General features: G+C 39.6%; 2 protein-coding genes across 3 annotated transcripts; both read left to right on the top strand.

The window, feature by feature from the left end:
- Positions 1-9,636: 9,636 nt before the first annotated feature.
- Positions 9,637-11,698, top strand: LOC110755086 (cinnamoyl-CoA reductase 1). Of its 2 annotated transcripts, none has more exons than XM_021956245.2 (6): positions 9,637-9,877; positions 10,104-10,273; positions 10,506-10,688; positions 10,784-10,946; positions 11,043-11,235; positions 11,361-11,698. In XM_021956245.2, exons 1-6 carry the CDS (start codon positions 9,760-9,762, stop codon positions 11,488-11,490), a joined length of 957 nt encoding a protein of 318 aa, XP_021811937.2. In that variant the 5' UTR covers positions 9,637-9,759; the 3' UTR covers positions 11,491-11,698. The 2 variants fall into 2 exon arrangements, with proteins under 2 accessions (XP_021811937.2, XP_021811936.2); XM_021956244.2 differs by having other exon boundaries at positions 11,358-11,698.
- Positions 11,699-11,773: 75 nt separating this feature from the next.
- On the top strand, positions 11,774-12,443 carry LOC110755082 (uncharacterized). Its single transcript, XM_088253727.1, has 2 exons — positions 11,774-12,324; positions 12,428-12,443. Exons 1-2 carry the CDS (start codon positions 11,774-11,776, stop codon positions 12,441-12,443), a joined length of 567 nt encoding a protein of 188 aa, XP_088109853.1.
- Positions 12,444-13,979: the final 1,536 nt, after the last annotated feature.

Here is a 13,979-nt window from a genome sequence, read left to right as displayed (position 1 = left end):
TCTAATAATTCCCATGAAACTTTTAGGAGTTGGATTGGTTGGTTATGAAAGGACCCGACTCAAATTCCACTTTGGAATTCGTGTCGAACCTTGTTCGTGTCCAACACCTGGCTGGTGTCGGGCACGAATGACCCAAAATACCCTCTTTGCCCTAAACCTAAAAACAGCTTTAAGGTTTGACTTCTACCGGAAAACCAGCAGAGTCTCCCCAGAAAAAGGCTCAAAACCCAGAAATCTGTTGTGCGAAAACACTTCCAAGACCTTGTCGTTTATGGACTACACAACAATCACAACACAAGCTATGCAAAGATAAATTGCACACGAAACCACAATAGTAAACACACACAAGAACACACAAGAATTTATAGAGGTTCGGCGTCGTGCCTACGTCCTCTCTGGTGATCCCCGAGAAAATTCACTAGTATGAGAAAAATCCCTTTGGTTACAATAAAGAACTCCCTTTGATCTCTCTCTCTCTCTCTAGATCTCTTTTTCTCTCACCCTAGGTTTGTATATCTTGAATCTCTACTAAACCCTAGTCTAAAGTACCTATTTATATGTATAGGCCTTTAGCACAATCATACAAGGAATATGAAACTAAAAAACCTCCCAAAAATAGGCCAAAAACCGACCTGTTTTAAAACAGGAAATCGCGACCTGCTCGAGCGCCGCAGGCCCGCTCAAGCGCCTATGCCAAGATGCCTCTGCTACTCGAGCGCCTGCAGGTTCCGCTCGAGCCCCTGCAAGTTGGGCTGCTTCCTTCTTTCCTTCGTTTAGTCGAGCCAACTCCAACAATCTCCACCTTGGCGAGCCTAAACACCTTTGTGAAAACCATTGATCCCTAGAACATCTTCAATCTCTTGGAAATCGTTCTAGTAACTCCCAAGAGCTCCACCTCAATCTTCAACATGTAACAAGATTGAGCAAGCTTAAACATTGTCTGAACTTCTCAGCTGTTACTGGCTTGGTCAAGCAATCTGAAGCGTTCTCATCTGTATGATCCTTCTCTATCGCAATGTCCCCATCGTTCACCCAATCCCTTATCCGGTGGTACCGTACATGAATATGTTTGGATCTTCCATGATACACTTGGTTCTTGGCCAAACATATAGCACTTTGACTGTCACACTTAATCACCACTAGGTCTTGAGCTATCCCAAACTCTTGTGCCAATCTTTGCAATCATAATGCTTCCTTATAAGTCTCTGTTAGTGCCATATACTCCGCTTCATTAGTAGACAATGCAGTGACTGATTGTAGCACCGCTCTCCAGCCAATCGGTCCTCCACCACAAACGAAAACAGACCCTGTGGTGGACCTTCTCTTGTCTAAGTATCCCGCATAATCTGAATCCACATATCCCAACACACATGCCTTTCTTTGTTGTCTTTCAAACAAAATCCCAAACCTCTTGGTGCCCTTCAAATACCTGAAAATCCACTTCACCGCATTCCAGTGTTGTTTGCCCGGATTTTCCATGTATCTTGAAACTACACTCACAGCTTGAGCCAAGTCGGGCGTGTGCAAACCATTGCGTACATGAGACACCCTACTGCGCTTGCATACGGAACCTTACTCATCTCATCTTTCTCTTTGTCACTAGAAGGACTCTCTTGGGCACTTAGCCTAAAGTACTCCGCCAAAGGAGTAGACACGAGCTTGCAATCCAACATATTGAATCTTTCAAGTACCTTAGCTATGTACTTGCTTTGTGACAGCCACAACTTGCCCTCATCTCGGTCTCTCCTTATTTCCATTCCTATGATCTTTTGTGCGGGTCCAAGATCCTTCATGTCAAACTCCTTCCCAAGTTGGATCTTCAACTCTTGAACCTTTGACACATCTTGACACACAATTAGCATATCATCCAAATAAAGTAGTAACAAAAGGATATTTCCATCCTTGAACACATGAGAATACACACAGCAATTCGACTCACATCTTTTATACCCAATCCGCAGCATATAAGTGTCAAAGCACTTGTACCACTGTCTTGGAGATTGCTTGAGCCCATACAAAGACTTCTTCAACCTGCAAACCAGATTTCCCTTATTTGCTTCAACGAACCCTTGAGGTTGACTCATGTAGATATCTTCCTCTAAGTCTCCATGGAGAAAAGTTGTCTTCACATCCATTTGCTCCACCTCCATGTCCAACTGTGCCGCTATGGAGAGCAATAACCGTATAGAAGTAGGCTTTACAACCAGGGAAAAAATCTCATCATAATCAATTCCTTCCTTCTGTAAGTATCCCTTAGCCACTAGACGAGCTTTAAATCTAGTTGGCTCCTTCTCACATATTCCTTCCTTCTTCCTAAACACCCACTTGCAGCCAATCACCTTTCTGTCTTTGGGTTTAGGGACCAACTCCCAAACGAAGTTCCGATGTAGAGATTCCATCTCATCCATCATAGCACTCATCCAACTTTCCCGTTCCGCACTCTCAACTGCTTCTTGGAACGTAGTTGGGTCTCCTTCACTTATGTTTAGAGCATAGTGAACTACGTCCGTCTCCCATCCAAACCGTTGAGGAGGTTTGATGGTTCTCTTGGGCCTTGACCTTGCTATGGATGGCGGCTCCACCTGATCTTGAGTCTCTTCTTCTTCTTCATCTTGAGTCTGTTGTTGTTGCCCAATTCCTCCACCTCAGTGTTGGACTCCACTGCTTCATGGACGTCTCCAATTGGCTGCAAACTCGGAGTACCCCCGAACACTCTACTAGATGATTCTGTAACGGTTGTTTCTGTCCCAACAACATTCTCCTTCACCTCTGGTTTCTTGACTTTAATCATAGGCATAGTCTTCTCGTCAAAGACAACGTCTTTACTGAGTTTCTTCTTCCGGTTCACTGGATTCAATAACTTGAAACCCTTCACACCACTCTCAAACCCGAGGAATATGCATTCAAGAGACTCTGGCTTCAACTTGGTTCTCTCATCACTAGGTATAAGAGCATAGGCACTGCATTCAAATACTTTCAAAATAGAATACTCAATAGACTTGTTAGACCATACCTCTTCCGCACACTTGAAATCAAGATACTTTGATGGTGACCGGTTAATCAAATAGGATGCGTGGTTAACCGCCTTGGCCCAAAATGCCTCGGGCAAGCCTGCATGAATCCTCATGCAACTCTCACGCTCCATGAGAGTTCTGTTCATCCTCTCTACGGCTCCATTCTGTTGGGGCGTCTTCTTCACGGTAAAATGCCTCTTGATACCTTCGCTCTTGCAAAACTCCAGAAATTTGCTATCTTTATATTCCCCTCAATTGTCGCTCCTAAGGACCTTGATCTTCCTTCCTGTCAGGTTCTCTACTTCTTCCTTCCACACCTTGAATTTTGTGAAGACCTCGGATTTCTCCTTCATGAAATAGACCTAAACCTTCCTAGAAAAATCATCCAAGAAAGTAACATAGTAGCGAGCTCCACCCAATAACTTAACTGGCGCGGGCCCCCACACATCCGAGTGAATATAGTCAAGCACTCTCGTGCTCATCTTTTCCTTGTCTTGCAGCTTGAATGTCACTTTCGACTGCTTCCCCATGGTACAATACTTGCAGAACTTAAGTTTGCAACTGTGCACGCCCTTTAGAGGCTTCCGTTTGTGCAACTCTTGCATGGCTCGCTCACTCATGTGCCCTAGCCTCAAATGCCAAAGCTAAGTATCATCTTCTAAGTTCTTCTTGGTAGATATAGCTGCTCCACCGGTCACTGTTGTACCACATAGTCGATACAGGCAGTTAGGTTGAATCTCCCCTTTCATAATCACGAGTGAACCCTTCGAAACTATGAGCTTTCCTCCCATACACTTGTACGAATAACCATTCTTGTCAAAAGTACCCAGGGAGATGAGATTCTTCTTCAGCTTAGGTATGTACCTAACCATACCCAATGTTCTAACCATGCCATCATGCATCTTCACCTTGATTGTACATGTTCCTTCGACTCTACAAACTGAGCCGTCCCCCATCATAACTTCGCCGCCATTGTCCATCTCATATGTGTCAAACCAAGACTTGTTTGAACACATGTGATACGAGCACCCGGAATCCAAAATCCAATCAGAAGCAGAAACCCTGGAAGTAATAGCAAGTGCATCAGTATTAACAATTCTATTAGTAAGTAAAAGCTCACCGTCGCTCTCTTCCGCGACCCCGGCTTCATCCGACTTCTTCCCTTTGTTTCTCTTCTCTCGCCATGTAGGGCAATTCTTCTTCCAATGATCCTTTGACCACACTCGAAACAACCATCTTTCACCTTGGATTTTGACCTTCCCTTATTGCTCTTCTTGCCCTCATGCTTGCTCGATATACCTCTCTCTGAACTTGACCACAAGACCTTCACTTTGAGAGACTCCACTGGAGCGTTGAACCATTCTGTCATGCATCAAGATGTCTTGCATGACCTTTTCATACTTCAAGGTTCCCTTCCCGAACATAAGCGTCGTGTGAAAGTGTTTATAAGAAGGTGGCAGGGATGTCAACAACATCACGGCCTTGTCTTCCGACTTATAAACCTCATCCATTCTCTGCAAGTCAGCAATACACCTATTAAAGGCGCTCACGTGCTCCATCATGCTTGTGCCCTCCTCCATCTTAAGAGAGTGAAGCTCTTTCTTCAAGAAAAGCTTGTTGGACAATGATTTTGATGCAAACATCTCTTCTAGCTTTTCCCATGTTTGCTTTGCGGTGTCTTCCATCGCATTACACAACACCTTATCGGTTAGATGTTGTTCGATGGATCCTCTAGCAAGCTCGTCTAGGTCATCCCACTCTGCATCTGTCATGGTTACCAGCTTCTTTTCCTTGCCTTCCAAAACTTTGTTGAGACCCTGCTGCTTAAGAACATGCTTCATTCTTCTTTGCCAAAGCGTGAAGTTCTCCTTGCCGGTGAATGGCTTTAACTCCACCTTTGTGCTTGATACCCATTGTGACTTAGTACCAGAACATTCTTCGTCCTTGTCACCTGCCATCGTCAACACACCGCCGCTCTTAAAGTTATAAGAGCACTTGGGCATAAACCAACGCCCTCCACAACCGCGACTCTGATACCACTTGTTGTGCGAAAACACTTCCAAGACCTTGTCGTTGATTGACTACGCAACAATCACAACACAAGCTACACAAAGATAAATTGCACACGAAACAACAATAGTAAACACACACAAGAACACACAAGAATTTATAGAGGTTCAGCATTGTGCCTACGTCCTCTCCGGTGATCCCCGAGAAAATTCACTAGTATGAGAAAAATCCCTTTGGTTACAATAAAGAACTCCCTTTGATCTCTCTCTCTCTCTCTCTCTCTCTCTCTCTCTCTCTCTCTCTCTCTAGATCTCTTTTTCTCTCACCCTAGGTTTGTATATCTTGAATCTCTACTAAACCCTAGTCTAAAGTACCTATTTATATGTATAGGCTTTTAGCACGATCATACAAGGAATAGGAAACTAAAAAACCTCCCAAAAATAGGCCAAAAACTGACCTAGGAAATCGCGACCCGCTCGAGCGCCTGTGCCAAGATGCCTCTGCCGCTCGAGCGCATGCAGGTTCCGTGTTGCGTAGATTTAGCTCCACCAAAATGGATTAAGCTGCATCCTCAACTTATGATACTCGCAAGTGCACGAACCGTTGGTAGTATAGCATATGTAAGTGCGAGGTCGATTCCACAGGGATTGGTGATTGAATGATCCAATTTAGTTTCCCTACACAAAATAGAAACAAAAACAAAGAACATAAAACAAGGAAGAAAGAAATAAGTAACTCAAGCAAATAAGTTCCCAAGTTCAATTTAGATTAATGGATTGATTCTAGCTAAAGTATGATTAAGCCATGGTGTGTGGTCATAACCTTGTGTTCCTAATTCCCTAATTTGATCATTTGTTGTCTAACCTAAAATTAAGCATTAGGAACCCATTAAGCATAGAAGAACATTTTAAACAACCAAGTATGTATCTAATCCCTGTTGTCGAATGTCCATACATACTCTTCCTATTCATAGTTCAATTCGAATTAAAACATGGTGTATACTCTTAATTCAAACCAAGATAGCTAACATGCAAGCCTAAATGGTGATCAATCATTCAAACTAGCATATTAACTTATAAGCATAATGAATAAGAACAAAAACCATAATTGAAACTTGGAAACTAATTCAACTTGAAAACTTAAGAAAAGAATTTACATAACAAAGAAAAATAAATTACAACTAAGAAAACATTAAGGAAACTAAGAGAACTTTGAGGAAGAAAGGAAGTGTTTGAGAACTTTGAGGAGGGAGAAGAAAGTGTTTGGGAACTTTAGAGAATTTTGGAAGAACATGTGTTTGAGAGCTTTGAGGATTTTGGAAGGGAATGTGTTTAAGACATGGGGAATTTGGAAGAGAGTGTTTGAGAACTTGGAGGATTTGGAGAAGAAAGTAGAGAGGTGTTTTGAGAGCTTTGTGGATTTTGGAAGAGAGTGTTTAGGAACTTTGAGAATTTGGAAGAGAGTGGTTGAGAACTTGGAGGATGTTTGTGAACTTGGAGAATTTGAGAACTTAGGGAAGGAAGAGAAATGTGTTTGTGAAGTGTTTGAGACATGGAGACTTTTGGAAGAGAAGGGAAGTAGAGAGATGTTTGAGAACTTTGAGGATTTTGGAAGAACATGTGTTTGAAAGCTTTAGAGAATTAGAAGAAGAGAAAGGAAAAGTGTTTGATATTTAGTACAAAGAAAATTTAATAGAATGATCTTATTACAACAATTGAGAACTACAAAGGGAAACTAAGAGAATTTGAGGGAGAGAAGGGAAGGGAGCTCTAGAGAAGTGTTTGAGAGCTCCCCCCCCTTGGGGTGTTATTACAAGCTTAGAGAACTTCCCTATTTATAGGCCTAGGGGAAGTGAAAATCAGAATTCAATAAGACTAATGCATACAACAGTTGAATTATAAAATCTGAAATGGTTGATGCACTTGTATTAGAAAATCTGAAATGGGTGATGCACTTGTATTAGAAAATCTTGAATTGGTTGATGCACTTCACCACTAAATCCCACCAGCAGCCCTAGCTCATCTTCATGTCACCATGACCAAGCTTCCAACCAGAAATGATAGCTCATACCTAGCTCACCATGACCAAGCATCCAACCAGCACATGCTGAGGTCAGCATGACCAGCAACTTCAAGGGCTTACAACTTGGGCTTATCTGAATCAAATTAGGACTTTAAGCACTCTAAATTGAAGTTCAGAATGTCTTCTTTCCAGCCATATGTTATTTGGGCCAATCCAAGGTCGGAGGAAGAAGTTAAGGCCGAAACAAATTGCTAACTCATTTTCCGCGCTGATAAGATCCATCCTGAGCATGGTTCTGTGTTTGCTAGGTAACGGACTCCAGATTTATCCAATGGGGCTAAATTTTGGATATGTTATAGTACACACCAATTGGAGCAACTTTCATGAAGAATGTGGCCTCATCCGAGCTATGTAGGTTGCTGAAACAAAGCTTGCAATATGACCTACGGAACTGGACTGGCAGGGGGCTGTAGCCATAATGAATTTGTCTTTAAGCTCTTCATCAATTCATCCAAATTAGGCCTTAACATGCTTGAATTGCATGAATTATGTTCTCCAAAGCCATCATTGTTACCTAAAGCTCAATTAACTGAAAGATAAACACAAAAAGGATTAAAAGCACAAGTTTAACTCAAAAACATAACCAAATCATAAGCTAGAAGGGTAAGAAATAATATACAATTATGAACCGATCATTCCGCTCGAGCGCCTGCATGCTGGGCTACTTCCTTCTTTCCTTCATTTAGTCGAGCCAACTCCAACAAAATCTACCTACACAACAACACAATTATTTCCCAAGAGTTCAGCAAGCACAAGGAATAAACCACACACCAATTAGCAAAAGTTTCAATGGGCTTCAAGCTCCCATGTTGTTGAGTATTGTAGAAAACAAAAAAGGTTCTTGAGTCAATCGAATGCCTCTCTTTCATTCTTTCAACTTTCATTTCTCTTCTGCTTTGGATTTTCTCATACTCTCTCCCTCATCTCTCTCCTCTCTGATCCATTAACTGCCCAAAAACACCACACCCTCAAGCGACCCCAATCGCTCAATGACTACAACATATCCTCTTGCTTCTCAGCCACCATCACGCAACCTAGACGCACCTAGCAACCCAGATCCTCTTACAATTATGGAATCTGTAGTAAGCATGGTTTTGGTATTTATGTCGCAGACTTTTGCTGTAGCCAGAGAGAGAAAGCGGTCGTGGTTTAGGTGGTGTTGGGAATGGAGTGGTGGTGGCGAGTTTGGTTTTGAGTTTGGAGGTGGTTATAGTCTTAGTGTAAAATTGGGGGAGGAGAAAAAAAAAATTATTTTTAAAATTCCATTTATAGATTGAATTTGAATATTTTACAATCAATTACAGCTTTTTAAAATTAATTTTAAATGTTTTTTTTAATATTTAACAGAATTGGGATGAAAGGGATCACATTGACTAACAAATACAAACACAAGAGTTAAATTGGCCAAATTGATAATACAGGGCCTCAATTGACGGATGAAGTAAAACACATAGACCATTTTGACATTTAAGCCAATAAATTTTTTTTTAAGGAATTCAAAAGAAAACAAAATTAAAGGAATTAGACTTTTTTGAAAACTCCATTTATCAAAAGGAAAATGCTAGCAACTTTTTCTCTTCTCTTCTGAACCTTATCCCTTTCCCTTATGACATGTGTCATTTTCTTTATACTTAAAATAATGTCATTAATATATCAAACAACCTACCTTTTGTTTTCCATATTTATCCTTATTTTATGTATTGACTTTAATGTTTACTTCAATTCTTTCAATCTTTTTTTACAACTTTCTCTCTCTTCGAATAATCACAGACTTGCAACCCCAAATCTAACCCTCACTCTCGTCATTTTGAGTGAGCCAGACTTCACACCCGAAACAACATGACATCTCCCACAAAAACAAAAAATCAAAATGATTTTGTTTATTTCTCAAATTAAAGTTTGTAACTTTAAGGTGAGATTTTTAAATTTGGGTTGGGTTGTTGTTGTTGTTGGTGCTTGGTGATGGTCGTCAAACCCAAATTTAGTATAATGGCCAATGCTTACCATGGCCTTGAGGGTGTTCTTACCGTAGCCAAAACTTGCACGGTCTAGGTTTTGTTTGAAGAAAGATTGGGGGAAGAGAGAAAAAGAGGGAGAGAGACGGAAGAGAGTATGGGGAGGTGGTGAGGAGAGGGTGGGGTGTGGATGGGTTGCGCTAAGGAGATGGTGGGGGAGATGGAGGTGCTGGGCTTTAGGGAAGAAGGTGGGGACAACTTGAGATAGGTTTTTCACGATTTTTTTTTAATATTTAATAAATTAATATAATAATTTTTTACTAAGTAGTAAGAAAGCTATAAAAAAAAAATTAATAAATTAAAGTCAAGTCAATACATCAAATAAGGATAAATATGAAAAACAAAAGTTAGATTGTTTGATATAATAATGGCATTGTTTTAAGTGTAAAGAAATTGACATATGTCATGAGAGAACCGGAGAAGGCTCAAAAGAGAAGGTTGCTAGCATTATCCTTATCTAAATTTGTGTGGTGTAGACTCTTGCAAGAATATTTATAAATGTAAAACCAGTGTGCGGAGTCAACGAGGCAAAAAAGCAATTCAGAAGGAAAAAACAGCATTAAGTAGTTGTACATAGATAGATAGATTGAATGAAGGGAAACAAGAAGACATAGCAGCTAATAATACATTGATTATAGATGGCGGGTGAGAAAGAAAAAGTATGCGTGACTGGGGCTGGAGGATTTGTAGCCTCTTGGGTCGTCAACCTTCTTCTCTCAAAGGACTATGTTGTTCATGGAACAGTCAGACAGCCAGGTCACTCAGCTCATCACTCTCTGTCTCTCTTCTCTTCTCTTCTCTTATCTCTTCTCTTACTTGGTTTTATTTTATTTTTCCTCAGTCATATTAATTCATTAATAGTTATGATTGGAAAAATATCAGCACATATTATATAAAATTATTGTGGGTTTAACGTAGATTTTATAGGTAAATTGCATACCTTGTCAAAAAATAAATGAAAACTAAATGTATTGATGTGTAGGGGCGAGCAAGTATGCTCACTTGAACAAGCTTGAGAAAGCATCAGAGAACTTGAAACTTTTCAAGGCAGATTTGTTGGACTACGATTCTCTGCGTTTGGCTGTTGAAGGATGCAGTGGAGTCTTTCATGTTGCCAGTCCTGCTGTTCTTAGTGTTACAGATCCTGATCAGGCAAGAATATATTATATAACATTAATCAATTTTCTTACAATATAAATCCCTTGTTATATTTATTTAGACCTCAAAATATATAAATTATGCTGTTTTTATTAATTAATATAGTTCAAGCTGTCCTGCTTCGGCAGGGTGCTTCAGATCAGCGGAGATAATAATTCAAAATTTGTTCTCTCAGATGGATATATATGTTTTGAAATAAATAAATATATACATAAATGTTGTGCAGGAGCTTCTTGAACCGGCTGTTAAGGGAACGCTTAATGTACTTAAGGCTTGCGTCGAAGCCAAAGTGAAGAGAGTTGTTGTTGTGTCCTCCATAGCTGCTATTGTTATGAACCCTGACTGGCCTAAGGGTCAAGTCAAGGACGAGACCTGTTGGTCTGTTCCTGAATATATGAAAACGACCAAGGTAATTGTCCATTTTGACTTATATTTGGGGGAAGAAGGACTTTACTTTCCATTTTGACTTTATGCTGAAGCCAGACCATTAATTTTGTGTTCCAGAAATGGTACTATCTTTCAAAAACAGAAGCAGAAAGCCAGGCTTTGGAGTTTGGAAAAAGAAATGAACTTGAGGTTGTAACTGTTTGTCCTTCTAATGTTTTGGGGCCAATTTTACAATCCACGTTGAATACAAGTAGCTCTCTGCTAGTTGCGACTGTAAAAGGTATCTATATCTACTTAGCTATAGCATATGACATTTGTTTCAAATCAATTTATATGCATATATAAATTGAGATTGCAAGTCTGAGAGTCTGTGTAGGTGGGCTTGAGTCATTGGAATACAATTACTGGACTTTCGTGGATGTTCGTGATTTAGCAGAAGCACTGCTTCTTGTATACAACAAGTCTGAGGCCGGAGAGAGATACATATGCACATCGCACGAGATGGGTGCAGTGGAGGTGGTGGAGAAGTACTTGAGGCCTGCATATCCTAACTACAACTATCCCAACAAGTAAGTTTTTCTTACCCTCCAATAATTAGTTTAGTTGGTCTTTTTCTTCATCTTTCAGTTTGTGCGCCTTAACCATCCATGTTGATGTTTACTGAGATGCCTTGCCCTTGTATTGGTATTAGCAGCCTTACCCACACAGAGGAAGAGCACTTGAGTTCGGAAAAATTGCAGAGGTTGGGTTGGACTTTCCGGCCTGTGGATGAAACTCTTATTGATTCCATTGAAAGCTACCGGAAGGCTGGAATTGTGGACTAGAAAAAGTTCACATGTTTATTGTATCTTCCCTATCATCATATGCACAATGAAGATAATAATTTCGCTTAATAAGTGTATGATCTGAAGAGAACACTGAAGGACAGCCATTGTCTAGCCATGATTCAAGGCGTCATGACCATGATTTGCTGTTATTTACATACCACTTATGGACCTTTATTTTAGCCTATCATAAATTACTTGTTACTTCTCTCTCACCTCAAACCTCCTTTTCTACATGGTATCAGAGCCTAGCAGTAGCTAGCGCTCAAATCGATCCTAACCTATGACCAACCCTGAAGACACTCCTTTATCTTCTTCTGTTAACTCTCATCACGACAAATCAACCACAAATACAACTTTTCCTGGCAACATGCCTCCGATCCCAACTTCATTCAACATCTCTCATCTTTTCACCACACCAATGGACAAAAATAATTACCTTTCTTGGAGATCTCAGTTTATGGATGTCCTAGAACTTCATGATCTAGAAGATGTCATCGCATATGATACCCGTCCTCCGAAGAAGCACGCTGATGGAACACCAAATCCAGCCTACTCAAAGGACAAGTTGGTCCTGAGTTGGATTAAAGCAACTGCATCCTCAACTATCAAAACTCTTCTCATCCCATGCACAACGGCTCACGAAGCCTGGGATCTACTTGAGCGAAGGCTTTCTCCATTATCCAAGACTTATCTTCGTACCTTGCGGGATCAAATCCGCACTCTCAAAAGAAACTCAGACAAACCCGTTGCCAACTATCTGATGCACGCCAAATCACTCTTTGACTCCCTCACAGCAGCCGGTACAACAATGTCGGATGAAGAATTCATTGAGTACATCTCGGATGGAATCGAACATGAATATAAAGAGTTCATTACATCACTTCATCTCAGGCCCAAACTTACCTTTGATGAATTTTTTGATCTGGTTGTACAGGAAGAACAACTATTAAAACGGATGAACTCCACGTCTCTCTCAACCGGGAGAATTTATAAAAAATAACCAAAACTTGACTCCCAATTTTAAAAATGTCAGTTTTTGTAAAATATTTCAAATATAGCAAAAAACTCACCTAAATAGACACAAATGCCCTCAAATTTAAAACCCACATAAACCTAAAAAATAAAACCCTATTAGATTGGGAATCTTTGCACATACGTTTGCAGACGTATTGCTACCCTATAAGTGCAGTTCTTCCTTGGTTCTTCATTTAGTTTCTTCTTCGTCTATTGTTCTTACTATATTATATTACATGTAGGGTAGACATCCAAAAACAATTGAAAAACAACAATTGTTTTTTTTTTTTTTTTGTTGAATCAAATAGAAAATTTTATACAGTGAATCTGAATTGTGAAGCATAATAAGCCAGACTTTTTCCATTCACATCAAGATAAAAGTTTTCTCTGTCTACATATTACTACACTTTAAACTTCCTTATGGTTTTTAATTCCCTTTTATATTTAATTTGCATTTTAGGTATTAATAGGGAGTTTTAATTACAATTATGGCAGTTAATGAAATGCTTGGAATATATTATAAATAAAATATAAAGTCTGATGATAGCGATGTAAAAACATAGGAATACTATAACCGCTTATATCTTACTGGTCATTTAAGTATAAAATTGGGTTTTGCACATAGATTTATAGAATTATATGTCTAGGAAGTAGAAATTGTAGGGACTTATATTGGACAAACCCTAAATTTTATTAAGAAACCACAAAAGGGCACAACAATACAACAAAAAGCAAAAATCCAACCAACTAAGCTCAGCAATAAGAATATAAATTTTTTAGTCGAAAAAGTTGGGAATACTGATATCATGATTTGATTTTTCTTTGGCCTACAAATCAATTCTTTTATGTGGAAAATTCTTTTGACTTTGTCACTCAGATTTTTCTTTGGCCTACAAATCAATTCTTTTATGTGGAAAATTCTTTTGACTTTGTCACTCAAATTGAACAAATATGTTTGTGTGGCTTTTGAAAGGCAACGTGATGTGTGGGATGGGCTGCCAATTTTGAAACTTATTAGCTTCTTTGAGAAGCCAGTGCAGCATTTATACGTGTGGGGAACACTTGGCGGATTGGTCCATCAGAGAAGACAAAATAATGGTGTCATTCGGACAGACTTGCGCAATTGATCCGGCAACGAGTCTTTCAGTCATTTGCCAGGTTGGTCCCTTCAGCCTCGTTTGTTTCGGAAGATTGTCTTGGCATGAACTATGCTCAGAAATTGTCTTGGCTTGAATTGGCTTAAGTTGAATAACACTTATCCGGTGTTTGGTGATGCTTGGATTGGGACTAAGTTTAAATTGACTAATATCAATAAATAGGATGATATATTTCAACTTCTGTTCTTCTATACAAACGTGGGTTAAAAATATTCCAAAATTTTATTTAATAAGGTTTATTTTTTAGGTTTATACGGGTTTTAAATTTGAGGGCATTTGTGTCTATTTATGTGAGGTTTTTGCTATATTTGAAAT

Source organism: Prunus avium, chromosome 5 (genome assembly GCF_965620075.1).
Source record: "Prunus avium chromosome 5, drPruAviu1.hap1.1, whole genome shotgun sequence".
Classification (NCBI taxonomy): Eukaryota; Viridiplantae; Streptophyta; class Magnoliopsida; order Rosales; family Rosaceae; genus Prunus; species Prunus avium.
The sequence above is the reverse complement of the archived record's forward strand: the minus strand, read 5'-3'. Positions and strand labels throughout refer to the sequence as shown.